Genomic DNA, 27,418 nt, shown 5'->3' on the forward strand with positions numbered 1-27,418 from the left:
TGAAGTCTAATTCTCAAGGTGATAGATTAGGCGGTGGGGTCTTTGGGATGTGCTTAGGTCATTAGTGTGGAAACCTCATCACAGTGGGACTGGTGCCCTTAAAAAAGGGACCCCTGAAAGCTCCTTTGCCCTTTCCACCATGTGAGGACTCAAGAACATGGCCATCTATGACTAGGAAGTGGATCCTCATCAGAATCAAATCTACTGGCACCTTGATCTTGGTCTTCCTAGCTTCCAGAACTATGAGAAATAAATTTGCATTGTTTATAAGCCACCCAGCCTATGGCATTTTTCTGTAGCAGCTTGAGCAGACTAAGACTCATGAATCCCCTTCTGGGGTCATGGGAAGGTATTGCGGCTGGTTCCAGGCAAGTAGCAAAGCAGGTGCTTTGTCTCTGAACCCTGTTTTCGTCATTTCCTGTCTTCTCTGCCCTCCTTGAACCTCCACGCTTGGTTCCCCCAATCTGTTTCCATGCCTGATTATCCCCAATAAGGCAGTAAGTCAGAAGTCTGAAGACTTAATAACCCTTCTTAATAACCCTTAAGAAGTCCTATAACAGAACACAAAGGTTCTCATGGTCTGAGCGCATCCAGTGTTCAGGACAGTGGTTTTTATTGTAGTTGTTGTTGTTTGTTTGTTTTTGAAATAGCAATACTCACTTCTGGTAAAGGATTATAAAGATTTGAACCCAGCATTTATAACATAGGATAAAAGTATAAGTTCAAATTCTCACTCGTACAGTTCAATACTAAGCTGGCTTGTTTGCGTGCAGAAGACTCCTAAGTAAACGTGACTTTGATTACCCCACTCCAGAAATGGACGTAGTCAAGCTCTGGGAAGAAAGAGGTGGATCAGAGAAGACGGAGTATCCAGGGCTCAGTAAGGTTCCAAACTGATCATGGAAGTTCTGGCTTAGCCCTGCTTCTCCCTAAATAAATGATAGCATTTCTGGATTAATTTAGACTCCGTTCTTGGGGCCCTGGAACCCTTCTGGCTACATCCCAACTAACCTCCCAGGGCATAAGTCCTCCCAGGACACCCTTCATCTGGAGGAGGCGTCCTTGGCTGTCCCTTAACTCTGCACTAATTAGCATTGGAAAAGAGAAGGGTATTTTGTTAACAGATTCACCCCATGGAATTTGCCCCAGACATTGTCTTCTATTTTTAGCAATGACATCAGCGGGTTAAATTTTGTTTTTTAATGAATCATTCCATTCACTTGACCCTCTATTAAACATGCCAAGCAGATTTTACATTACAAATCTCCTACTTTTAATGAGGTTAATAAGCTTATTCTTAGATCTTTGAAGATTTATAGATATTCAGTAGAGTGGGAAAGGCCTGCCTCATTTATTGGCTGTGTATATTTAAAGAATGGATTTCAGAGAAGTCATTAAAGTGACATGCGTCTTCCCTCTTCAAAATCTTTATAACTCTTTGTGTGCATGTATACATCACAAAAGAGCTTTCTCCAGCCCCAACCTCTTGAAAACCAGGAAGTGTTACACAGAGTGGTAACCACAGCTCCCCAGAGCCCTGTCTTTTGAGATCTGAGCCATGTGTTATGATAAATAAATAATCCCCTGAAGTGCATATCTTGCTTCTGGCAAGGATGTGACAATTTAGATGTACGGCTTCATAACGCCTACAGGAAAGAATTTAGGAGAAGAAAACGTTCCACATCTTGGCATGAAAAAGGGAAAGGCCCCATTAATAACCAAGATTACCAATGCAAAAAGTATATGGAGGCGACCTGACTCAGAGCTGGAGAGAAAGAAGGTCTGGAGATTTAAATACCAGTAATTGGGTCTAAAGCCAAGCACAAAGGAGGAGATGAATCCACGGATGCCAGGAGTATTGAATAACCAAATGTTAGGAGCCCGGCATCCTACAAAAGCCCTGGCTTGTTTCTGAACCTCAGTCCAAACTATTGTTTCTGGACTCCATCTGTTTAGCGCTCGAGCTTTCTGTGAGATAAAGCTGCGCATTGCAGGTGTATTTCGAGGCAACAAACAAACAAAAAACTAGTTATATCGAGTCCCTGAATTTAGAGTGGCTACAGCTGTTTGCCCAACCTAATATAGGTAGTCATGTGACTTATCATTTATTGAAAAGGGCAACAACCCATGGAGATGAATGGGTAGCAAGTACCCTGTAAAATCACTCTGATGAAAATGCGTTTGAATGTCACCAACTGGATTTCACCAGTGGTGAATATAAGAAATTGCGCCATCTAGGAAAACGTCTTAAAAAACAAAACAAAACAAAAACAAACAAAAAACAGCACCACCACAGAAAACAACAGAACCACGCACTGGGAAAAGGCTTGTTCATCATGACGACCTGAACCATCGCCTAAGATTACACACAAAGAATTCGGCAGCCCAGTGTTTTCTACTTTTGCTAGGTTGGTGGACCGCTGAGAAGTAAGTTTCATGTGTGTTACCATTCATCTCTACTGGAATTTATTGCTGTAATTTGTTCTCACCTTTACTTTGGGGTTCATTTTGGTTTTAAAACCTTTTCTACAATCTCAATTTTTTTTTCCAAAAGTGGGTGGCATATACAAAAAGTGTCACTAATACAGAGATTTAAAACGTGCCTCTTGAGACATTTCCAAATGCATTCCCTTGGCAGAATGTCTGTTTCCTCCCTCACCCTTGCTTATTTACTTGAAGTGAGAAAGGAGAAGAAAGCAAAAGACAGCAAATGGTGGGCAGAGGGTGTGCCTGGAAAATTCCCAGGAATAAACAACTGACAAACTATTGCCCCTGAAACAGATAGGTCCTAGGAAGAATAACGAATTCCATGTTCGAAGACTCTTTCTCTTGCACAAGCAGAGTTGGAAGCTGGTTTGTTTATTCAGTTCCTTCCTTGGTGCTCAAGCAACAGGTGACATGACAGATGTGCTGTTTGAGCACTGTCTGTTTACCGTAGTCCAAAACCAGCGAAATTAATATGCAGAAGGGGACCTGAGAGGTTTCCCTGTCCTGGTCGCTAACCACATTCCCAGATTTCTAGGACATCCACGAAGATCTTTGCATTTGTTTTACAACTGTCCAGAATCATTCACAAGGTTATAGAAATTAATTAGCCCACAAGTTGGAAGATTAGCCTTTAGGTAGAAATGCAAGGGTCTTGTGGGCTGTCTCCTTTGGACTGAGTAGTTAGTAACCTTTTGTGGGTCTAGTTTGAGGAGGAAAGTTCTGGTGCTTCCTAATTCTGCACGCTTGAAAGGTATGGTGACAAATATTGACTGCGGTAGATGCCAGGTGGCAGTAAACATGTTGAATGAATGAGTTTTACAAACGGAAACTGGAAGGAGCTGAGAATGGCAGAGGGAAGCCTGGTCTGGGAGCCGGCCCTCCTGTTTCCTTCTGCCGCTGCCGTTGCCTAGCACAGTCGAGGCATCCAGCCTTGCCCATTCCCTGCCCCAGGAGGCCGATCCTGCTGACTACAGCACCCAAGCCCCCCGTGTGCTCGGCCTCGGGATGGCAGGTGGGGAACGGAAGGTGAACAACTAGTTCGCCCGTCTCAGCTCCTGCTCTTTGCCTCGTCATCTTTCCTTTTTTCTCCCGACCCTGCCCACACCTCCGAGTGGGCCCCTTAATTCGTTTGGACCATCGGGGGTGGATTCCACTTCAGCCAGGCCTCTGATGGATACAAACGGCAACCAGCTTTAGCAAACTGGAAATGGATTTGGAGCAGTGGGGTTGAATTCTGAGCCTCTGCTGGGCTCCGAGTCAAGTCCGGATTCTAAGACACTGCTGGGTGGGGAGGGGGGCGGGGAAGGTTAAGTGGTGCCCACGCACCCTGGGCCTACTGGTCTGCTGCTCTAGCTCACCAGCAGTGTGAGGTCAAGGACACCTCGAGTGGTCTTGAAGCTACTGCTCACAGGCAGCTGAGCTGTTCAATTTAACCACCAAACATCTTAACGCATGTGGGCGCTTGGAGATACAGGAGCTCAACCCCCAATTTTTTAAAACGAAGGTTTGTTGGGGCACCGTGGCTCTCTTGGTTAAGCCTCCGACTCTTGGTTTCTGCTCAAGGCATGGTCTCACAGTTCCGGAGTTCAAGCCCCACGTCTGGCTCTATGCTCACAGTGCGGAGCCTGCTTGAGATTGTCTGTCTCTCTGCCCCTTCGCCGCTTATGCTGCCTCTTCCAAAATAAATAAACTTTGAAAACAAAAAAACATTAGGGGCGCCTGGGTGGCTCAGCTGGGTCAAGCCTCTGACTTCCCCTCAGGTCGTGGTCTTGGGGTTTGTGAGTTCAAGCCCCACGTTGGGCTCTGTGCTGACAGCTCAGAGCCTGGAGCCTCCTTCAGATTCTGCGTCTGCCATGTTCATGCTGTCTCTCAATAATAAATAAAAACGCTAAACAAATATTTAATACACGTTTGCTTGTTTTTTTTAAATAGCTATTTGACAAAAGGGTAAAGTGAGGTAGCGAAGCCAGAGTCCAGGCTTCACTGCGTCCNCAGGAGCTTCAGGGACTGGAGGAGCGCCCCGGGCTCGGCCGCCGCCAGGTACTGGCAGCACAGCCAGTCCTCCAGCTCCACCCCGCGCCTGCGGTCGGCCGCCCGCTCGGCAAACTTCATCATCATCAGGGCGCGCTTCATGTCGATCCAGTTGTGCAGCGTGCCGCGCAGCGCCTCCTCCGACGTGCCCGGCGGCTCCACCAGCTCGCGCCGCGGCCCCCACAGCAGGCACTGCAGCACCCGCTTGGCCTCGCCGATGCGGATGCGCTTGATGGGGTCGGCCTCCAGCAGCAGGTGCGCCAGCTGCTGCAGGCCGGGCGAGTAGAGGGACAGCGCGGGCAGCGCGGGCAGGTCTTCGCGCCGGTAGTCCTGTTCGCGCAGCTGCGCGCGCACCTCGAACGGGTTGGGCTGGTGCAGGAGCTCGTAGATGAGGATGCCCGTCTGGAACTCGTCGAACTTGCGGTACTGCGAGGCGGACACGATCTCGGGGGCCAGCCGGGCCTGGCTCTTCTTCTGCTGCAGGTTGGCGGTGCCGCCGGGCTTCTGCTTGGCCTTCAGGAAGTTGCTGATGATGAGCCGGGGCAGGTACTTCTCAGCGCGCGCCCCCGGGCAGGCGGCAGCGGCGGGGGGGAGGGGCGCGGCGGNCTGGGGGGAGCAGTGCACCAGCAGCAGGTTCTCCAGGCACAGGTCCCGGTGGATGATCCCGTGCTCCTTCAGGTGCTCCAGCCCGTTGCAAAGCTGCAGGAGCAGGAAGCACACGCGCCGTTCGTAAACCTCCGGTTCGGACTGGTGGCTGGAGGCGGAGTCCCGCACAAAGTCAGAGGCGGTCTGGTGGGGCACCTCGGGGGTGATGACCACCACGCAGTCCTGCTCCTGGGCAGGGGGGTGTGGCGGCGGTGCGGGCAGGGCGTCCTTGGGTGCGTCGGGAGAGGTGAGCATGCTGGAGGGCACCGAGGCGACAAAGTGGCCGCAGTCCTGCTGGATGTTGAAGTGCACGGGCACAGAAGGGCTGCAGTAAGGGGCTGCTTTGGGCTCTGGGGTCTTGCAGATCTGCGGGCGAAAGGCAACGTCAGGTCAAAAGTGGAATCCAGCATCCCGCTCAACAAATGGCGTTGGGATATTTGGGTGTCCGCGTGCAAAAGGGGGCAGTGAAACTCTTACTCACACCAGACACACAAATGACCTCAACAGGGATCACACTTAGGTGGAAGCGCCCCAAATACACATTTTAGAAGAAAACCTAGGACAGAATCTTTGAGACTCTGGGCTGGGCAAAGAGATCTCAGATGCCACACCAAAAGCATGGTCCATAAGGGAAGAAAGTAGGAACTTCTCAAATGTCCTAACTTCGGGGCTTCAAAAGATACCATTAAGAAAAGGAAAAGACAAGTCACACATAAGGCTGGGGTAAATATTTACAAAACACCTGTCTGATGAATAACTTTTAAATAAAATTTAATAAAAAACGCTCACAATGCAATAAGAGAATGAGAAACTACCCAATCAGAAGTGGACAAAAGAGATTAATAAGAATTCTACCAGAGAAATATGTGAATGGCCCCAAGCACAGTGGTCACTGGGGAGGGGCGCCTGGGTGGCTCAGTGGGTTGAGCGTCCAACTTGGGCTCAGGTTATGATCTCTCAGTTAGTGAGTTAGAGACTCATGTCGGGCTCGCTGCTGTCAGCACAGAGCCCACCTCAGACCCTCTGTCTGCTCCCTCCCCCCACCCAGCTCTCTCTGCCCCTCCCCTGCTTGTGCGTTCTCTTTCTCAAAAATAAACAAACATTAAAAATAAAAAGTAGTTACTGGGGAGATGCAAATCAAAGCCACAGTGAGATCCCAGTTCACGCCCACTAGAAGGTCTATAATAAGAATGTCAGACAGTAACAAGTGGCCATGAGGGTGTAGAGAAATGGGAACCCTTATATGTTGCTGGTGGAGTATAAAATGGTGCCATCACTTTGGAAAATGTCTTTACGAGTTAAACATAACACCATGACGACACGATCCAGCAGGAGGGGGGTTCCAGCAGAGCAACGTGGCGCCCTGCTATGGGTAAGAAGACATGTGTCTGCCCACAGTGTGTGCTAGACAAATTCTCAGGGCACCAGACAAGAGTTTACACAGGCCGTCAACCTTAATCCTCATTCCTTGTGCCCTATGGCGGCTGCCTGACCGCAGACACGTTTGACAGCTGGGGTGCTCCCTTCTTGGGGAGTCTCAGGGACAGAAGCAGGCCCTTCTAGCCTGTGGCCAAACTCCCGAGGCTGCCCTAGTTTCCAGATCCAGGTAAACGTGCAATGCTGGGCGCTGGCACGGCCTGCGAGCCAGCCATTTTATAGGAGCTGTTACAGGGAAGTCACACACCTCCCTCCGAGGGTGAGTCAGGGAGCTGAAAGGAAACAGCGGGCTTTCCAGGGTTAGGGAGGCCAAAGTGCCCAAGGCACCCTCTGAACTGAAGGCAGGAATAAAGCAGCAGGTGAGCTCCAGGGAGTCCCCACAGCCATCGTTCTTCTGCTTCTTCAACACCTTGTGCTAAGGCCAGTGCCAGCCACGGGCAATCTGGAGCCGCAGTAATCCTCCTCTGGCTGCAGCGCAGCTGGAGAGTCAAGCCAGACATAATGGCCCTCTGTCAGGCCTCAGTTTCCCCGTAATTACAATGAAAGGGACAGAAGAGGGTCTGTGGTCTCCTCTCTCAAAACGATACAGTACATCCTCAGCTATGCGTTATAGAAAGGTGAGGCTCGGTGTGTAATCCTGCAAAGAAAGGCACCTCACATTTACCTAACGCATACTATCCCACGAGCAATCCAAAATAACCCTTCAGGCTGCCGCGTTGCCAGATGCGAGTGATTACAGCAGCGCTTACAAAGCGCCGCATTGCTAACAGGTGACGTTTCTAGGAGTTCTATTGCAAGCGTCTTTTCACAGGAAGTTATTTAGATGGCGGCTATACAAGCCTTCTCAGCATGAAACCTGAAATAAAAGAGTCCAGCCTCTGAGGAAACATTTAAAACGAGAATTAGTGGGTGAAGGGAGGCAGCACATTAGTAATCTCTGTATTACAGAGGTAAAACAGAAGTCAAACGCAAGTGCATTTTCTCCTGGACATTGCTTCCTAATCCACTAACAGAAATGATTCGGGAACACATATCTAAAGGGCATTGCTGCGGACCCCTCATTGTAGCCCATCCAACTGTATTTGGTTTTTAAATGGCCGTCTTCTAAAACACTATTAAACGAAAGGGAATTTGCAGTCCTCAAAATGTAGTCTTGCATATAGATTGCAGCCACTGTGTATGGACCTGTCTGCTGAGCCCTCTGTGGCAATATGGGCCACGCATGGCTGAGGTCGGGGTCACTCCTGTCCCCTGAGAGCTTCTCAGCCACGACACACACCTACGAACTCTTGCACGTGTGAGGCACTGTGCCTACTAAGCATTTTTCACACCGTCTCATTAAGTCTCAGACAACCTGATGAGAAAGGGCGAGGTAGATGCTTCTACAGAAGAGGAAACAGAGGCTTCGAGGGGTTAAATTATTTGCCCAAGATTGTACAAGGGAGAAGTTTCCAGGAGTCAAAAGTATGGGCTTGGAAGTGAAAAAGACCTTGGCGTAAATTCGAACGCGGCAAACACTGGCAAGTTACAATCGATTCTTGTTATTTGCAGAACTTAGGGTCTATTAAGTAGCCACAGACACGGAATGAGTGAATACGGAGCCACTGCTCTAGGGGAAATATAGGGTGAAGTTCTTGCAAGCGTCTGTTCATAACAGCTTTTACCAACTGGCCAACATACCACTTTACTTTGTGTGTGTTTCTGTTTAAAGACGCTTTATGAGTGGATACTGTTGATTCATGAACACAGAACTCCCGCAGACGGCACTGTAACGCATGCCTAAACGAGGCTCACCTGACACTCTCCCAAAGGCACATCTTGCCCTCACGACCACTAGACAGGGCTTTAGCGCTCAGCTCAGCTTGGTCAATTTCAACAGTGGAATCATCAACACAAAGCACAAACATGTGAAGAACGAGACAATGAAGAGACACCTGTTTACAGGTGAGAGCCGAAACAAGAAGCTGGAGCCTTGTCTCATTCCAACCTTGGCTGGGAATTCGCATGTTGGGTGACTCAGATTTCCCCCTCATGTGTGCATTCCAGGGGCCACAAAAGGGCCACAGATTATGATTTGAGGTTACAGATAAATTTTAGCAGGTGCATTCAGAAATACGGAATCCACAAATAAGGAGGATCAACCTTACTTATCTCAGTCTGTTTTCTCCTCTGCAGTCCGGGCAGTGATAGGTCCTTTGTCCCAGGGCCACTGTGAGCAGCCGGTGGCAGGACCCAGGTGTGGCTCTCAGCAGTGACCAGCCCACGGCGAGCACTTGCTGGAGGAGGTTGCTATGGTTACCGCTCTGCAGGTCTGGCTGTGGCCATGTGGTGAGGCCATCCAGAGCTGGCTTGTGGGTTATCTTACAAACCCGGGGGCTGCAGCTGTCCAGGGCCTGGGACGTGTTTCCAAGGATCCCTTTTCTCTAGGGCATCAAAGGCCTGGGCCCAACAAACACCACTGACAGTTTGCACAGAGATGTAAATGAAGGAGCAGAATAAATAGGGGCTGGGCTGGATGCATTTTAAAATTGGGAGCTAGTTATCTGTCAGGACGCCCCAGCTTTCCCCCTGCCCCGTATCTGAAAGTCAGCACAGTGAAAAGGTGGGGGGGACCCCCGGGAGAGTGCCCCCTGTGATCGTTTCATGGTGCCAGATGGTAGGTGCAGGTAGAGGAAGGGGAGGAGACAGAGAGGCTTCTTCTCCACCCTCACCCACTTCATTTCATTTTCAGGGAGTCTGAGCTTTGGTTTCGGTGCAAGACCTCACAAACCTTTGGTTCGGCTCAAATTTCAAATGTTTTGCTGAGCCAAGTCTCACTTTCAACTTGGGAGCCATAGCCTCCTTCGTGGTTTAAAAATCTGGGCTAAGTCACGTTCTTTAAATAAAGATGGCCCAGCTGGCTTAACACAAGTCCCTAATTACCGAACTGGAGTCCTAGTTGACCGAGGAATAAAGCAGCTTCTAAAACTCACACACAGCTGATAATTTTTCCCCCCGCCGGCCGCATAGTCACGGAGCAGGGCTACAAGAGTTGGCTTTAATCTCCTGGCTGCTGCAGGGCGCCGAGCCCATAAACGGAGGGCCTGGCACTTAGTGGGAGCAGGTGCGAGCCTGGTTTGGTTAATGGGGACTTGCGAGCAAGGCTCGTGCTTACCAGGCACAGATGACACGAGCTCAGTGACGGAGCGGCGGCGCGGGCGGGGAGACCGCTCCGGCCCGAAGATTCCAGATGACCGTATTCCGTCTAGACTGCAGCGCTAATGAGGGACAACAGCTGCACGCGGGAAATGGTGTTCCGAGAGCCCCCGCCCGTTACCAGGCCAGGCACACTCGCGAATTGATACTGTTGTTGCTCAGACTCTGAACACTGGCTGCTCTCCTCCAGATTTCCTTTTCATACATTATAGAGACAGTCCTTGGGCTTCCGTGTCTCTGGCAGAGTCATATAGGACCGGGGACTCTCTTCCTTAGGGGGCCGGGGCCTAACATCTCACTTCCTTATGGCTTACGTTTCTAATGGAATGAGGAGCGACACTTGTTTTTAACCTCCTCCTTGGGGAACTGGATTTTCTGCATTGTTCTTCAGAGAATGCAGCTAATTCTGCATTGTTCTAGGAGGTCCTAGATCCAAGCTACACATAACAATCACTTAAAAATATAAAAGCCAGGGGTGCCTGGGTGGCTCAGTTGGTTAGGCATCCGACTCCTGGTTTCGGCTCTGGGTGTGATCTCACTGTTCATGAGTTCGAGCCCCACATCGAGCTTGTGCTGACAGTGCACAGCCTGCTTGGGATTCGCTCTCTGCCCCTTCCCTGCTCTCTCTCTGGTGTGCTCTGTCACTCTCTCTCTCAAAATAAATAAATAAACGTTAACAAATATATATAAACCCCAGAAACCCTTTACCCCGAGGTTCTGATCAGTGGCCCACGAACTCCTTAGGTCTCGCAGCAGGATCACGTGATTTACTTTCTACCCTGAGGCAGGAGGGTGCAAGTACTTCTACCAGGTCCTCCCTTCCTCAAAATGGAGAGGCGCCAAAGGAGCCCAGTTCCAGCCCCAGGAGCTGGGTGACCGTGGTGATGCCCTTGACCCCAGGGAGGGGAAGAGAAGGGTAATTCACAGATGACCTCCTCAGGTTCCCTGGGGCTAGCAAAAACGAGGACCCTCCTCTGTAGACACCTCCATCCCTCAGCCTTCGAGGAGCCCACATTTCCATCCCTTTCATTGGTTGGGTCTAGACCCCTGGATCTGGGCCGTCAGGGACGGCCATGTTTTCCTGTTCGGCTGGCTGGAGAGTCCTCTCCCTTTCCCTCTGCCGGAGGGAGGGATATAGCACCACCCTAACAGGAAGGGGAACACTGGATTATTTCCTTTTTGCTTTTTGCTGTGCTTGGGGAGTAGCAGAGCAGGATCACTTACCAAGAAACTGGTGCTGGGTTTAGACAGAAAGAGACAATGAAGGTCAAGAAATCCACAGACTCTCAATACAGGATGTTTGCATTTTCTTCCATCCGGTGCCTGCCATCTTAGCCACACCCCCCTAGTCTTTTGGGACCTTGATTTCTGGATTATCAGTTGTTTTCTTATAGCCATATTGGCCTCCTCGCCCCCAGTTTTTCCATAGAAAGGCAGCAAATAATTATATATGGCCCCCTGAACCTATAAATCTGGGGTTACTAATCTATTTTTTATGGTAGTCTCACGAAGTTCTTAAAAGAAAAATATCTCAAGGTAAAAGTCACTGCCATTTTCCTTGGCTAATTATCATAATATTTATAAATTTTTTTAACATTTATTTTTGACAGACTGAGAGAGACAGAGCGTGAGCCAGGGAGGGGAAGAGAGAAAAGGAGACACAGAATCTGAAGCAGGCTCCAAAGGCTCGAAACCACAAACCATGAGATCATGACCTGAGCCGAAGTTGGACGCTTAACCGACTGAGCCACCCAGGCGCCCCTAATTATCATAATATTTTTAAAAACTCCACTAGTAAGCAGGAAGCCACCCTACCTCCCCAGGCCATTTCATGTTAGTTCAGTCTTTGCATTTGTTTTTATTTTCTGACTGGAAATAAAACAAGATCTTGGGACAGGTGATGGCAGGAAAAAGACCTCACTACCCGCAAAAGCTCGCATTTACAGAAGAGCGACAGCACTGCCAGGTATTCAGGGGACACCGAAGAGAGATGAGAAAAAGGGCCACATAGACGGAACAGAACGTGTGGCAGAGACCAGAGAGACCAGATGGGTGCAGGCGGCTGGACTGGNTGAGCTGGTGGCAAAAATTAAGTAGCTGTTACTTGGGCCAGTCACTTAACTCCTCTGAACTCCATTTTCCTTTTGGACAGGATGGTAGCAGAGGTGTTGCAGACAACACGGGGCAGCATTCAAATCCGTCGCAGCCGCCAGCCAGCCGTGGGCAGCTACATCCTTCTGCGTGTCAGATCCCCCATCTGTAAAACCCATCTGCCCCGTAAGGATGTGAGGTCATGGAGTTAACGCACCCGAGAGTCTTGTTGCACAGTGAATGCTTCATCGATGCAATTACTCTTCTGCTCAAGATCATGCCTGGGTCCACCTCTCTCTCCAGCTCTAACATTTGAAGAACAGTGTCTTCATTGTCCATCGCCCTGACTGGATGATAAGCTCTATAGGAACCTTATGTTCACCTCTGTGTACTCAGACCTTTATAAAGCACCTGGCCTATCGTAAGTAACTGGCACTCGGTAAAATCTGCTGAATAAATGAATGAAACGCCTGCTGCATTAAAAGACAATTTGTTTCCCTAATCCAACTAGATCACATAGGTTCATTCCCCAAAGCACAGAACGCGTCTTACATTCACTTACATTACACTACAAATCTCCCTGCACTGTGTCCTGGGCCGGGCTCACGGTGACGTCAGTGAGCACCAGTGCTAACAGGAAGCTCAGGCATCAAGCCTGCGCCTGAAGCCTGGACAGGTCAAAGGACTTGCTCCAGCGGCAGTCCTGCCACAGCCAGGACCAGCTGGTTGCAGGGCAGAATAGGAGGAGGGGGCAGGGCGGCACCTACTTTCACAGCAGGGCGCAGGGCGGTACCTGCTTTCATAGCAGGGGGCGGNTACCTACTTTCACCGCGTAGGTGCTGCCGGGGTCCTCGGAGCAGGTGGCGCAGTAATAGATGGCGTCCCCAGAGTCACAACAGGGCCTGTTACAGGTCAGTTTGAAGAGCGACCAGTTATTCTCGTTGAAGTGCAGCTCCTTCTTCTGGCCGCCCATGAACAGGTCCTCACACTTGGCCGCGAGGCGGACCAGGGACTGGGCATAGAGCCCCCCCAGCTTGGCGTAGGTGCCCTCCTTGCTGCTGATGCTGCCCAGGAGGCTGTGGAGCTGCAGCTGGGTGCTGCCGGTGGAGGCCTGGCTGGACACGCTCAGCTGGGAGGCTGACGCCGAGGGGACCCCTTTGCAGTGGAGGCTGGGGCTCCCGCAGCTGCTCGGGCNCCGGGGCCGCCCGCCAGCCCTGGTGCCGGCAGCCAGTGGCCATTGCCTTTCAAAGTTTTCTCCAGGGGCTCAGAGGAGGAGAAGATAGGATGATGGCGGCTCCCGGGGCTCGAGGAGTAGCTGAATTGGGACTCTTCGTGGGCACAGACGTTGGTTTCCGAGTGGCTGAGGTTCAGCTTGGGACTTGCGGTTCTTGGCTTGGGGGAGCCTTGGGTCCAGAAGAAGCCATCAGGCGAAGAGGCCGCCCGGCTCACTAACTTCTTCTGGGGGAGCGGCGGGGGCTGCAGGGGGCTGCTGGGGGACACATCCTCTGGGCAGCCCGAAGGGAATGGAACAGGAGCGAAGAGTTTCTTCCCGCTGCTGGTGGGCGAATGCGCTGGCTCAGACGAAGGGCCTGAAATTGAGAAACAGCAACAATCAGGCTAAGAGGCCTATGCCACTCAGCTCCAGGGCCCTGTGGTCGAAGAAATTTATTTTATTTTATTTGTTATCTATTTCTAAGAGACAACATATGCACAATGAACACAATTCAAAATGCAAAAGAGGTCTATCGTGCCACCGACCTCTGCCTCCTACCCTGTCCCTTAGTACCCAGTCCCCTTCATCAGAGAAACCCACTGCTGTCAATCTCCAGGGATCCTTCTAGAGTTGTGCCAAGCAACCCAGACAAATGCACGTGCACACATTTATGCAAGGGAGATATTTTACATCAGATGTGCAGATCTATCTAATTCTTTTTAAGAGCCATCTCATCATCTATCATCATGTGTAAGTATAAGGATTTATTTAACCAGTCCCCTCTTGATGGACACTTAGGTTGTTTCCAATGCTTTGCAAACAATGCCTGTAAACAGCAACAACAAACTTGAACATGTGTTTTGAATGGATTTTTTAAAAAGTCAGGTTTATAAAGGGTACAATTTACCTAAAGTAAATATCCCCCCTTTCAGTGTGTACTTCTATGCTGCTCCGGAATGGTTAACGATTTTCTAAGTCCACCCGGAGTTGCTCTCTGCTTTCCCAACCAAGGGCAGGCAGAATGGATGCCCCCAAGGAACAAGCACTGGCACCAACAGAGGGTCTCCTTACTCGGGCTACCCCCTAGGGAGTGGGCTCCCTCTTTTGAACAAGGTGAATGACCACGTCATCAGGGCTCAACTTGCCCATTGACATCCAGACCCCAGTCTCACTGAGTGAGCGCAGGGGCCTTCTGTCCAGTACAACCCCAAACGCAGAGCTCACAGCGCGACAAAGTTGACGCACACAGCAAGTTGAACTCAGGAGCTGGGAAGCAACAGGCTCGTGCAGAGAGAAGCCTGTGCAGCACAGCAAGGCTGTCGAGCCCCACACCCACACCTTCCCTGGCTCTGCTTATCGCTCTCACCGGACCCGGGAGAAAGCACAAGGCTTCTCACACTCCCACATCTGCAGGAGGCAAGCACGCTTGCTTCTCAGTGGTTTACCAAGATTGCAGTTAAGTTTTCTTTCCCACCTCACCCCCGCGCTGCTAATGACAGGCGGGGCGCCTGCCAGCAAGGCTGAATGAGGGATTTATACCCTTCCAGGCCAGGTTGATTATAAACCAAGCAGCAGTGGCACAGTCAGGCCAGGCAACTTTACACACCCGTGTATTTTCCCCTCGCGGTCTGAATGGGGGCTGGTGACCCTGATAGCAGCAGGTTCTAGAACCCTGGGGTCTATGGGTGCCCCACCCCACTCTCCCCAGGAGGCTTTTCTGCTCCTAAGAGTACAGTCAGCAGTGGGGGCAGATGAAGGCTAGGGCTGCACAGTCACTTCCTCTCCATCCTCCCTCTAGCAGAGGCTGAGAGAGTCGGGGAGCACGGCTCACTAGCTGCTGGGCTGGAAAACGGGAGGACCGAGACCCCTTATATATGAGGCTCTCGAAGGACACTAAGCCTCAGTCACCAAGTACCCAGGGGATGAGCAAGAGGGTGACTGAGTGGAAACAGGTCCATTTCCAGATCTTTCTGCATTCTGGATGGCAGAAGCTTGCTACCATCCAACTGATTTCTNCCCTCCCTCTAGCAGAGGCTGAGAGAGTCGGGGAGCATGCGGCTCACTAGCTGCTGGGCTGGAAAACGGGAGGACCGAGACCCCTTATATATGAGGCTCTCGAAGGACACTAAGCCTCAGTCACCAAGTACCCAGGGGATGAGCAAGAGGGTGACTGAGTGGAAACAGGTCCATTTCCAGATCTTTCTGCATTCTGGATGGCAGAAGCTTGCTACCATCCAACTGATTTCTCATTTGTTATCAACACACAGAGGATGGAGGATAAGGGGGGGTGGGCAGGGGAGTGTGATCAGAGTCTCTGGTCAATGCTTGTTTTTTTTTTTTAACGTTTATTTATTCAGTGTGTGTGTATGAGAGAGAGAGAGACAGAGACAGAGAGAGAGAGAGAGAGGGCATGCGTAAAGGAGGGACAGGGAGAAAGAGAGAGAATCCCAAGGAGGCTCCTCGCTGTCAGCACAGAGCCGTATCTGGGTCTCGAACTCATTAAACGTTAAGATCATGACCTGAGCCGAAACCAAGAGTTGGATGTTCAGCTGACTGAGCCACCCAGGCGCCATTCTAGTTAATGCTTTAAGCAGTCCCTCCAGTGACAGGGACAGCCTGCCTACTGTAGCCTACTGCCTACAGTCCTCAGTCCCCAGGTGGTTTCTGACAAATCAGTTTCTTGGCTAGATGCCTCTTTAAGTCTTTCGCTTACTTCCCCGCTCTTAATGGTTTGCCTTCCTTGCCTTCCCCATATGGCTCTTCGTGACGCCTCTAGCATGTCCTTTCCTGCCTCTACCTGTGACCTGTGGGTAGACAGCGGGATGAACCCCTAACTAGCTGTTGCGCTCACCGGGCTGAGTCATTTAAAAACTAACCAGATCGTATCACGGTGAAGGTCCCTTCCAGCATGAATAGTCTATAGTTTTGGCTACTCTCTCCAGTTGCAACCTCTTCCAACATGCGTTTTGTCTCAGAGCTGCCCCTGAAATACAATACCTCTTGGCAGATGGCTCTCCTGCTTCTCTCCCTCTAGCTCCCTCAACTGCCCCTGGTCAACTTTCCAATCCGTAAGGGTAACAGGAATATTAAAAACAAACATACAAACAAAACCAAATCTGTAACACTTCTTACTCCCCAGATTAGCAAAGGGAATCAGGAGATTCTGCTTTCACACCAGAAATAACCTGTGTGTTCAGGCAGTTGGAAGGAAGTGATTTTCTCCTTTATCCAATCGCCATTCTTTTGCTTTCCTGTGGGAACTGAATGAGTCAGCGGCTTCGATCAGATCTATAGGTAAATCTGGCAAGGAGTTCTGGGTATTAGGCGGAGCGTGGTTTCTTTTTCTTTATTCTTAGCTGCTGTGTGCCGGTCACCCGACAATCACTGCACAAAGCCTGGGCTGTCCCCACCCCCCGTCCCCAGCATGGAAGGGCTATAGTTACCCAAACCTCATCCAGGGAAGCGAGGCTCACCTCAAATGTTCACTTTACCCATATAATTGGATATTACATACACATATTGTAATTCTGAGGTAAAGAAAAAACAAAACAAAACAAAAAAGCCTAGTTCTGTAACAGACACACCTCCTTCTGACCTGGAGGCATCGTTCTTAACTTAGTTTCTTAAAATGTATCTCCCGATTTGGAGCCACAGCTGGTGTGAAGACCACACTTCACTCTGATAGCCTCTGGGCGCCTCAGGACCACAAAACAGGTCAGCCCGTAGTATTCTTAGGGCTACTTGGAAAGAGATGTCAACGTGTGGCCCTTGTCAATGAAACTGTGATTTCTCCACCATGAGACAAGCAGTACCTACTTTCTATGGGACCAGGGGGCACCCCTAAAGCCCCACACTGATTCTGCCATTTTCTTTACTCGTACATGGGGTGCCTCCTCTGAAACATGGCTGGAGGTAACGCAGTAGCTAGATTCTCACTACAGCTGACCCTTGAACATGGGCCCAGAATGCGTGGGTTTGCTGATAGGTGGCTTTTGTATTTTGGTTTTTTTGTTGTTGTTGTTTGATAAATACAGTACTGTAAATGTTACTTTCTCTTCCTTATGATTTTCTTTTCTCTAGCTTACCTTGTAAGAATGCAGTATATAATACATTCAGCGTACAACATCAGCCTATGTTATCAGGCTTCTGGTCAACAGTAGGCTATCAGTAGTTATGTGTCTAATAGTAATGGAGCCGTGGACTGTTGACTGTGCAGAGGGGGTTGGTGACCCAAGCCCTGTGTTTTTCCCAGGGTCAACTGTATTTATGGCGGCCACCACACTCTGCGTTTAGAAGAGTAGGAAAGAAGAGGGAGCAAATATGCCTTGACACCTAAAATAGTTACAAAATCCACAGGCAAACCACTGGTTCAGAAAAAATGTGCCAAAAGAAAATGCTGAAAAACTTTGGCCAACAGCCCATATTCTCAGGACTTAGATTCAACAACAGTGAGAAGAATTCAAATATATCCTGGTTTTACGCTGGTGTTACATCACCCTGTTTCCAAATTCTGGCTTACAATTAAGAGTGTAAAAAGGAGTGAGAATGGAAAATACTTTTCTGGCAAGTTTCCCTCCATCGTAGTTACATCATTGGTAGGTTTTTAAATGACTTTTCATGCTAATTGGGCCACAGAGCTCCAAACCCCAGTTCCTAAGTTTTTCTTCCAATTGCCATTTCTGCATATAAAGCCAGGAGCCCATCAGAGCACAGAACACCTCTACCTCTCTTCGGTGTGTTGTTTCAGAGAAGAGAAAGTGTTTCTGGTGGGGAAACTCCACATCGCATATGGTGCACTGGGTGGGATCTTAAAAAGACCGAGGAGCTGGGGCGCCTGGGTGGCTCAGTTGGGTACGTGTCCAACTTCAGCTCAGGTCATGATTTTGCGGCTCGTGGGTTTGAGCCCCACATAGGGCTCTGTTGCTGACAGCCAGCTCAGAGCCTGGAGACTGTTTCAGATTCTGTGTCTCCCTCTCTCTCTCTGACCCTTTCCTGCTCATGTTGTCTCTCTCTCTCTCAGAAATAAATAAAACATTAAAAGAAATTTTTTTAAAAAAAGACCGAGGAGAAAGTATACTAGTTGGTGCCATTATATTTAGAAAGCAGAGAAGAAATCAGGATTTCAGTGGTCGGGATAAACAGCTGAAAGCCCTGGCAGAAATGCAGGCCAGAAGTTCAAATTTGGCACTGTGACGTTTTCTTTATTATAGAGTCCTCTCTTCTTGCTGGCTTTTAATAGGCACTTTCATTGTTCTCCACGGCCAAAATGAGAGGTAAGCTTGTGCAGGAAGTGGTCAGTCCAGTTTTGAGCCGTGTGAATGAGACTGTTTGGCTCCCTGAGTGCACAGCTCTGCCTCCTGACAGCAGCTGGCCAGAGCAAATGTGGAGGCTAAGGGCAGAGTCACGGCAAGGGGAGTACCCAACCAAGCTCCAAATTCTTAGCTTTGGCGTCTGGCTATTCTCTCACTTCGGGTAAGGTAATGCAAATTGAATTTTCTTTTGTCTGAAAAACGTGGAGTGTTCTACGGATCATTTTTTTAAATGAGGATATAGATTATAAGGCTGGAAATGGCTGTATAGGTTTATCTATTCCATCAGCCAATACTTCCTGAGCACCTACTAAAGGCAAGGCATAGGGAACAAAGCAGATGAAAAAAACCCTCTCCTTCAGCCCGTGGCCTTGGCCCACAGGAAGTGGCACCCATGTGGGTTTCTGCCAAAATCCCTCTTCTCACCGCAGGAGACATGTGGTGAAGGGGATGTCCTAGCCTCGCATGTAGCTTTTTCCTCCAGAGAAGAACTGTGCAAACTCTTATTTGGTCACACCATCAGAAAGGCGCAACTCTAAATGTTTTTAAAAAAAAAAAAAAAAAGAAAGAAAGAAAAAAAGAAAAAGGCAGCAAAGCATTCCTTCAGAAGGAGCCCTGGCTTCTTCCAGAAGGTAAACGTGGCCTGAAAATGGAGGCACATTCTGAACATTTCACAACTGGAAGGAAAATGTGGCATTCGTGATGAGTCTCTCCAGATCACTTACTCATCCTGAGAAACAATACTCAAGATGTGAATGTGATTTACATGCCAAAGTGCAGCACTGTCTCAGTTTGGAAAACAGGCTCATGGAGAGAGAACATTCTGAGCCAACAGCCCAAGCATGTTGGCTCCCGAACCCTGCCTTGCCGTCTCCTGTGAGAACACAGTCATTTGAGGTTGTCTTCCAAATTAACAGTAAAATTAAGTCAACTCAAAGCGCCTTCACATGCTGTTGATGGAAGCGTAACTTGACATTTTACAGGATAATTTGGGAACATCTATTTAAAATGCATATATGTTTTGACTTATCAATCCCACTTCTTTTTTTAAAAGCTTATTTATTTTGTGTGTGAGAAAGAGTGCACGTGTTCACGCACGCGCGTGCAAGCAGGGGAGGGGCGGAGAGACAGGGAGAGAGAGAATCCCAAGGAGGGTTTCCACTTAGCGCTAAATCCAATGCGGGACTCAATCCCATGACCCTGAGATCATGACCTGAAATCAAGAGTCAAACCCTTAACCAACTGAGCCACCCAGATGCCCCTAAATTCTACTTCTTCTAGGAATTTTTCTTGCAGATATGTTCACCAAATTATCTCAAAGTATACCACAGGATCTCACTGGGGACTGGTAATGAAAATCACCTACACATGCATTGTTAAGAGAGGGGTTTAACCAATTCACACAACGACAAAATATGCAGCATTAAAAGAAAAATGATATAAACTTAGAGGTTCTGATTGGAAAGGCTTCAAGATATATTAAGCATATCAATGTGTTACATTGAGGTTTATGATATTTTAAACATGGATAAAAATTTCTGAGAGGATACAGAAAAATATGCTCAAAACATGTCAAAGGTGGGGGCTGGGATAGGAGGTGTCTGATGACTGACTTTTCCTGTCCTATCTTTCCCCTGCATGTGAATTTTTATCATAGACACATACTGACTTTAGTGAAGTAATAAATATATACTTAAAAATTCAGTTTAGGGCGCCTGGATGGCTCAGTCGGTTAAGTGCCTGACTCTTAATTTTGGCTCAGGTCATGATCTCGTGGATCAAGCCCCACGTCTGGCTTTGTACTGACATTGCAGAGCCTGCTTGGGATTCTCTCTCTCCCCGTCTCAGTCTCTCCTCTACTCGCTCTCTCTCAAAATAAATAAATAAACACTAACAATTTTTTTAAAAATTCCGTTTAAAAGAAATAGCTTAAACTAAGAACAATCTTCACTTTGGCGATATTGTACGGGCTCAGGCCGCAGACAATCTTGAAGACTGAGTATCTTTTCCTTTGGGATGGCTTCTTCATCCTTCACTAATAAATCTCTCAGAACAGAGCCCATTATTCAGTCTGTCTCCAGTGGGGTGGGGATGAGGAGGGTCTAACCGTGTTAGGGCAAAATACCAACTGTAATATATTAGGCCGAACCCACCAGTCTAGGATCAAGTGTTCTGGCAGCCCGTTTGATAGCCAGAACACACTATTTTCAGCCGGGGAGTTTTAGATGCCTTTTCAGGACTGCTTTTTTCTTCTTAGAGAGACTCAGCCTGAGCAGGGGAGCAAATGCTCAGTGAAGGTCAGGCTGTCACTCCTCCTGACTGATGTCTGATCTTTGTGGACTTACTGTCTCTCCTCTTGACAGATCTGCCCACCCCTCCCCGCCCACCTCCCCGGCTTGATTTTTCCCCACAGCTCTCACTGCCATCTGACACCCCAGCTACTGTAGCCCTTTATCTCCCTCATTGTCCATCTCTCCCCACTGGAATGTGAGAGAAAGAACTGGGCATGTGTGGTAACTGCTGTATGTTCAACATCGAAAGCTGTACCCAGCAGCACAAGCTCTGGATTTGACAAATGTCTATCAAATCAAGGACTGAATTAATGTATATATTTAGAAAATCCTCTTGGCATTATTACTAAGAAAAACAAGCTGACTACCGTCAAGATTATAGTAAAGCCTTGGTACACGAGCATAATTTGTTCAGGAAACATGCTTATTATCCAAAGCAATTGTATATCAAAGCGAATTTCAAGAACCATTAGCTCAGTTGTGATCAGGTGACATTTGGCATCACGCACTACTTGTATTGAAAGACATAGCTTGTCTATCAAGTTAAAATTTTTTAGAAATCTTTGCTTATCTGGCAGAACAGTTACTCGCAATCCAAGGTTTTCCTATCTTTCATTAACTTGGCTGTATCTCTGGTTTGCTAGTTATAAAAATACCAACACTGACCTGGCACATATCTTCATGTGAATTTATACCTATATTCGCTGTGTAGTTAGACCTCGTATCTATTGCTTGTGTCAATAGTCTCAATCCAAGAGAGTGCTCTCTAATCTCCCGTACTGTGAGGGCCTGGCCTCTGTGATGTCTGTGAAACTGTGGAACCAAATTTTAATGTTATCCTAAATCAAAAAGGAAAATGATCTTAATGTGCCATTAGGTTTGCCTATTTAAAAGAAAGCATTTAGGGGCATCTGGGTGGCTCAGTCAGTTAGGCGTCCAACTTCGGCTCAGGTCACGAGCTCATGGTTCATGAGTTCAAGCCCCACGTTGGGCTCTGTGCTGAGAGCTCAGAGCCTGGAGCCTGCTCTAGATTCTGTGTCTCCCTCTCTCTGCCCCTCCCCCACTCATGCTCTGTCTCTTTCTCTCAAAAAAAAAAAAACATTTAAGAACAATTTAAAAGGAAGCATTTAAAGTCTGAGAATCTTTCCTTCTTTCTTTCCTTCCTTCTTTCTTTTTCTGATGACCATTTGTGATGATCATTTAGCTGAGCACTTTACCTCCCATCTAGTTATTACAGATGACCTCTTGGCAGCATCCATAGATCTGTCCTGACACATGCAGTTTGTCCCTCCCAAACTGAGCATAAACCAAACAACTGCTCAGATGGATTTTTCCTGCCACTGAGTTGACTCACTGTTCAACTGAATTGCCCACATGGACAAAAGGGATAACAGATGTGCTTTGAGGAGTATGAGATCCCACAGACGCCTAAAGAGGTGAAATTAATCCTGATATATAAACATACAATTTAGATAAACTGGTTTCCAAAATGCAACAAAGTTATAGATTTCGACTATGTTTGCTTTTCCTAAAAAATTTATTATTATTTGTTTTTTGCCACAAAACCCAAATAGTAGAAAACGAACTTTAACCACTAACTCTGATAAGCTTCTGAGAAGTTTACATAAACTGTTAGGATACACTCTGGAATGACTTTGTCCTCAACTCACTTTGCTGCAGATATAAATAGTCTGCGAAATGCATCTTTTTCATCAGTGAATTCTTACTGACAAACCAGATAGTCTAATGATATCTTTTGACTTCATATATAACATTAGAGAAGTAAACACTACATTCTGGTCTCCAGGAACGTCAGCTTGGATGAACTCTACCTCTCTTATTCAGATCCACTCTCTCAGCTGCAATACTAGATATCAAATAGTCACAAAAGTCATGATGGGTAAATATTTCAATATTATTTTTATGAGTTAAAAGAGAATAAGAACTCATGGGACTGAAAGATGATTATCCAAGAACAGACCTACAGCAAGCCACCTTGGTTAAGGATGAGAAGCAGACTGAGGGCTTCTTACATTTCATGACCAGCAGTTCTGAATAGTCTCCAGATCAATGTTTAACAGATGTTACAAAGGGAAGGTGGAGAAAGAAAGAGACAGAGAGACAGAGAGAAGATAGAGCGAGAGAAAGAAGAGAGAGAGAAGAGAGCATGCTATTGGTCTCCTGCCAGTTTCACAGCATGGTCCCAGGTACAGAGAGCCATCAGCAAGGAGTAGCAGATAGAAATGGTTCACTCTAAGGACCCAGTCTGGTAACAAGGTATATACTTTTTGTTGATCTAGGAATCCAAACTTGAAGGGCATTTCCATTGCATAACTGGCTCATGATAAAAGAAGAACCACGAAAACATATTCATTCCGATTAGAAAATGCCCGAGTTAGGTGTCACCACTGTATTCCTAATCCCCAATGGCTCCATATTTCCCACTTCCACACCCCGGTTCTGAGGGCTCTGTACAACCCAGCCGCACCTTCACGCCAACCTCTCGTCCCTTTTCCCCTTGCCTGCTTTCACTGAGGTGTATCAGGTGGTCGCAACCTTGTCCCAGCGTGCACTGCTAACCCTGTACCTTCGCTCCTCCTTTATTATTTCCTTAACCTGCAAAGCCCTTTCCTCCCTCTCCCTCGTCTGTTCTAATCACACTTGAGACATGAGCTCAAGTGCCATCTTCTTTAAGAACCTTCCCTGAACACTTCCTCTGCCCTCGTTGACTCCTTTCTCTTCTGGAAGCCCCGATAAGCCTCACGTTCTGGGAAGCCCAATCTCCTCACTTAGACCAGCCAGCTATGTGTCATGTGTTTTAGTCTTGCCTCCCCAGCTAGACCTTCAGAGGCCTGAGAGCAAGCATCATGACTTGCTGGTTCTGCGAAGCCAAGTTAAGACCCCAGGCAGTTCGGTAGAATGCAAATCAACACGCACTGGCTGGTGGCCAGTAGGGGGCTCCACGGTACCCTGCTCGCTCAGAATTGCCCACAGTCCCCCAGAGAGCATGTCAGGGCCCAGGGTCCAAGGGTTCATGTGCCCTGCCCAGCCCTCGGTGGAGTAATCCACCTTGTAGAATTTTGGCACAATGGGATGGTAAAAGGGAAAGATGGAAGCCCAGGAAAATCTGCAGAAAAAGAAAAGCCTCTTTTGCTATGTCCCACCTAACTGAGATTAAGCAGTTTCCTGTTTTTAAGTCTGAGCTACCAGCAGTTTCCCATAAGAACACACCACAGGCTGACTTATAACACATGCTTCAGTGTTAGTGGTACTGCCTCTCAGGTGGGGAATTGATGGTGGTGGTGAATTCACGACGGAAATCTCAGCTCCAAAATTGCCTACTGGGAAGAAACGGTTCCACAGGAGCAAGAAAGGTCGTCGTGTGAGCACATGTCCAAACGTCATATGCTAAAGGGAGTTTAAGAGAAATGCAGCAGAGGTCATTCACACACACACACACACACACACACACACACACACACACACACACACACACACACAAAGAGAATGTTGAAATGGCAAGAGATTTTACTATTTACCTGTCCCAACTACAGAAACACAAGACTTCCCTCTCAGGAATGTGCCCAATGGGGACATACCCACATTACGATGCCTTAGAACTTTATCCAGGGAGTGGGATGGACGGTAGACTAATGAAATCTCCGTGTTTTAATACAACAAACATTTACGGAAGCACCTGCTGTGTCCAAGTAAGTGTCTGCACGTGTGTGTGCAATCATGCACATGAACGGGCAAATGAGCTGGGGGACGGGGGAGAAAGAGGGACACAGACAGAGAAACAGGGCGGATGAACACTTGTGGTTGGCATGTACCTAGTCCCCGGAGAAGTAATCCCGAAGACGGAAATGGAGAACAGACCTATACATCAATGGCTCATCACCCAAGGAATCAGGGGTCTTTCAATGTGCTTTCGCTTTGAGCCTCCTCCACCTCATTCCACATGGATGCAATGTGTGTAAGTAGAAAGGGCAGCGTGGGACGCCCGGGGCGTCTTGTCCTGCATTCAAGAGACAATGAGTGCCAACTGCTCCTTGGTGGGGTCTACCTCGTGAGGAGAGGAGGACCGAGACAGTGGGTCTGGCTCAGCCAGTCCAAATCCTCGCAGCAAGGCGAGGGCTGGCCTTCCAGGCTTGGGGGGAGCTAAGCCTCCCCATCAAGGTCAAGTCCGTTACCTCCATCGCTGCAGGTCCTGGAGTCCGAGGCCAGGCTGTCCGTGGAACCCGTGGTGAAGCTGACATGGACACCCCTGCAGGGAGGGCTGAGGCTCTCTGCGGAGCCCTGGCTCGCTTTTTCCAAATCAGAGCTGCTCTTGTTCATCTTTAAAAGATGCCTGGAAAATGCAAGGATGCACAAGAGAAGCAATTAATTTGGTTTGGTTTCTATTCAAAAAACCAGGCTGATGGATCATGAACCTACTACGCTCCTGAAGCCTGATAATACCAGCAAGTTTTGAAAAAATGATTCCGGGGAAAGAGAACAGGGACCCTTTTGAAACCTTATGCACATGAATGGAAGGAGATTTCTCCAGTGTAGTTAGGAGGAGTGAGTCTCTTGAAATTGAGACAAATACCAGAATCGTGATTTGGGAGGAACTGCCATCATTTTCTTGACCCCGTCTACCAAAATATTTATGTCAACTATCATACAGTGTATAACGTCTCTACAGAGAAAAAAAAAAAGAACATTATCACACGAGCCAGTGTCTGGAGATATCCTGATATTGGACAGTTTGCACAAGATCACAGTGCAAGTGAATTGCAAATTGGGATCAACAACGTGGGATTTCTTTCCGCCTGTACTCTCCTGACAGAGCTTCAAAGGGCCTAGGTTGTTCCTTGGAATTAAAGAAAACTTTATATCAATGTAATCAGACTTCTAGTGCAATCCTCAGAAACATGTTAACATAAGCCTTCTTCCTGAAGCACAGAATCTGCCCTCAGGCTTTCTATAAAATCTTTTCTTGCATCTCCAAAGACACCATTACCAACAAATCAGGGACAGGAACACCAAGTCCAAGAAAAAAATTACTTGCCTTGGAGAAAACAGTGCCATTATCAGAAAGAGTGGTGTACCTTATTGATTTCTCCTTCCCCCTTTTCCAAGGACTACCTGAATATTCACTCTGACCTGACATTTTCACCACAAAGTGAGGCAGGCCACAATCAATCCGGCTCTTTCCCTGTAGGTGGTAACCCAGATTTGTCTGAACTGGTATTTCCTGATGACATTCCTGTACCCACTCCAGCAGATCTATATCTTGATATTTGCTGCGGGAAATATACAATGCAGTATTGATTTGGCATCAGAACTGCATTATTTCATGCACGTGATCTTACCGTCAAGAATTTATCGATTGTTCTTTGTGTTCAACATCGCCAGGCCCTGAATTAGTCTTCACAGTCACTGGGATCCCTTGCTTATTACCAGAAAAGTTTAGAGAAAATCTCTTAGCTACCATGAAAATATTCTCTAGGAACATGTCCTTCTCCTCAGCCCCAATTCTTAGAGCCACATTAAACAATATTTTAAAGCTGTCAAGTGTAGTTTTTTTTTTTAATGTTTACTTTTGAGAGAGAAAGAGAGAGAGCATGAGTGTGGGAGAAGACAGAGAGGGAGACACAGAATCTGAAGCAGGTTCCAGGCTCTGAGCTGTCAGCACAGAGTCCAACACGGGGCTCAAACCCACAAACCACGAGATCATGACCTGGGCCAAAGTCAGATGCTTAACTGAATGAGCCACCCAGGCATCCCTGGTGGGTTGACAGTGATGGCAAAGGTTACAACTAATAATATTCCTTACATTTTAATGTCACTGTAAGGATCTGGGAAATATCAGATCTTTAGGAAGTGCTGTGGCAATAGATTATTTTATCCTCTGACAAAATAAAATCATAGAAAGTTTTGTAAATTATTTCTATTCTCATCAGATCTCAATAATAGCTTTTGCAGACAATGCCTAGATACAAAGTTGTGAGTAATGACAACTCCTCAAAGAGAGAAGCCAAGATGGCAGCAACGCAACTACCCCGCCCCCCTCCAAAATGGCCCCTGGAATGCCTTGGTCCTCAGGCCCAGAGAATCGCCAAGGAAGAAATTCTAGCACCAGAGCTGCTGAGCTAGCAAAGCTCCGCATTCCTCAAACTTAGAACACTGAATGAAATGTATGTAAGTAGATAAAACTAAAAAATACATAAATATGTGAATGTGTGAGTACACACACACGTGCACACAAACACACAATTACTTATAGCAAAACACGGAGAGGAAGAAGAATGCTTGGGTGCCACATCAAAGAGGGAACTCAATAACAGAACACTACAAGGGATACTTGAACACAAAGTGTGTTTTGCTGTAGCTTCTGGAAGATGTTCTATTCAGATTAAGGAAGTGTATTTCTATTCTAAAGGTTTTATATTCTAAATCACTTACAGTTGTCAAATTTTAGCAAATGCTTTCTCTACATGTATAAAAAAGGCATATTGCTTCCCTCCTTTATTCTGTTAATGTGATGACTTACATTAGCAATTCTGAAATGAACTCATGCTTGCACACTTTGTATAAACTTATTTTAGTACACATTGCTGGATTCAGTTTTACAAATATTTCACTTAGGATTTTTACATTTACATTAAAATGTGAGGTTAGCCCATAATTCTTCTTTCCTATACGGTTCTTATCTAGTATAAAGGTATAAAGGT

The 27,418-nt window shown here is 47.6% G+C and overlaps 1 protein-coding gene across 1 annotated transcript in view; it reads right to left on the minus strand.

The window, feature by feature from the left end:
• Positions 1 to 4,467: 4,467 nt before the first annotated feature.
• Positions 4,468 to 27,418, minus strand: part of PRAG1 (PEAK1 related, kinase-activating pseudokinase 1) — a 50,952-nt gene continuing 28,001 nt past the window's right edge. The window contains 4 exon segments of the mRNA XM_077773219.1: positions 4,468 to 5,529; positions 12,710 to 13,078; positions 13,081 to 13,475; positions 24,893 to 25,050. Of these exon segments, the coding sequence (XP_077629345.1) occupies positions 4,468 to 5,529; positions 12,710 to 13,078; positions 13,081 to 13,475; positions 24,893 to 25,050 (1,984 nt within the window).

Source organism: Crocuta crocuta, unplaced genomic scaffold (genome assembly GCF_008692635.1).
Source record: "Crocuta crocuta isolate KB4526 unplaced genomic scaffold, BGI_CrCroc_1.0 scaffold140, whole genome shotgun sequence".
In the NCBI taxonomy this organism is placed as follows: domain Eukaryota; kingdom Metazoa; phylum Chordata; class Mammalia; order Carnivora; family Hyaenidae; genus Crocuta; species Crocuta crocuta.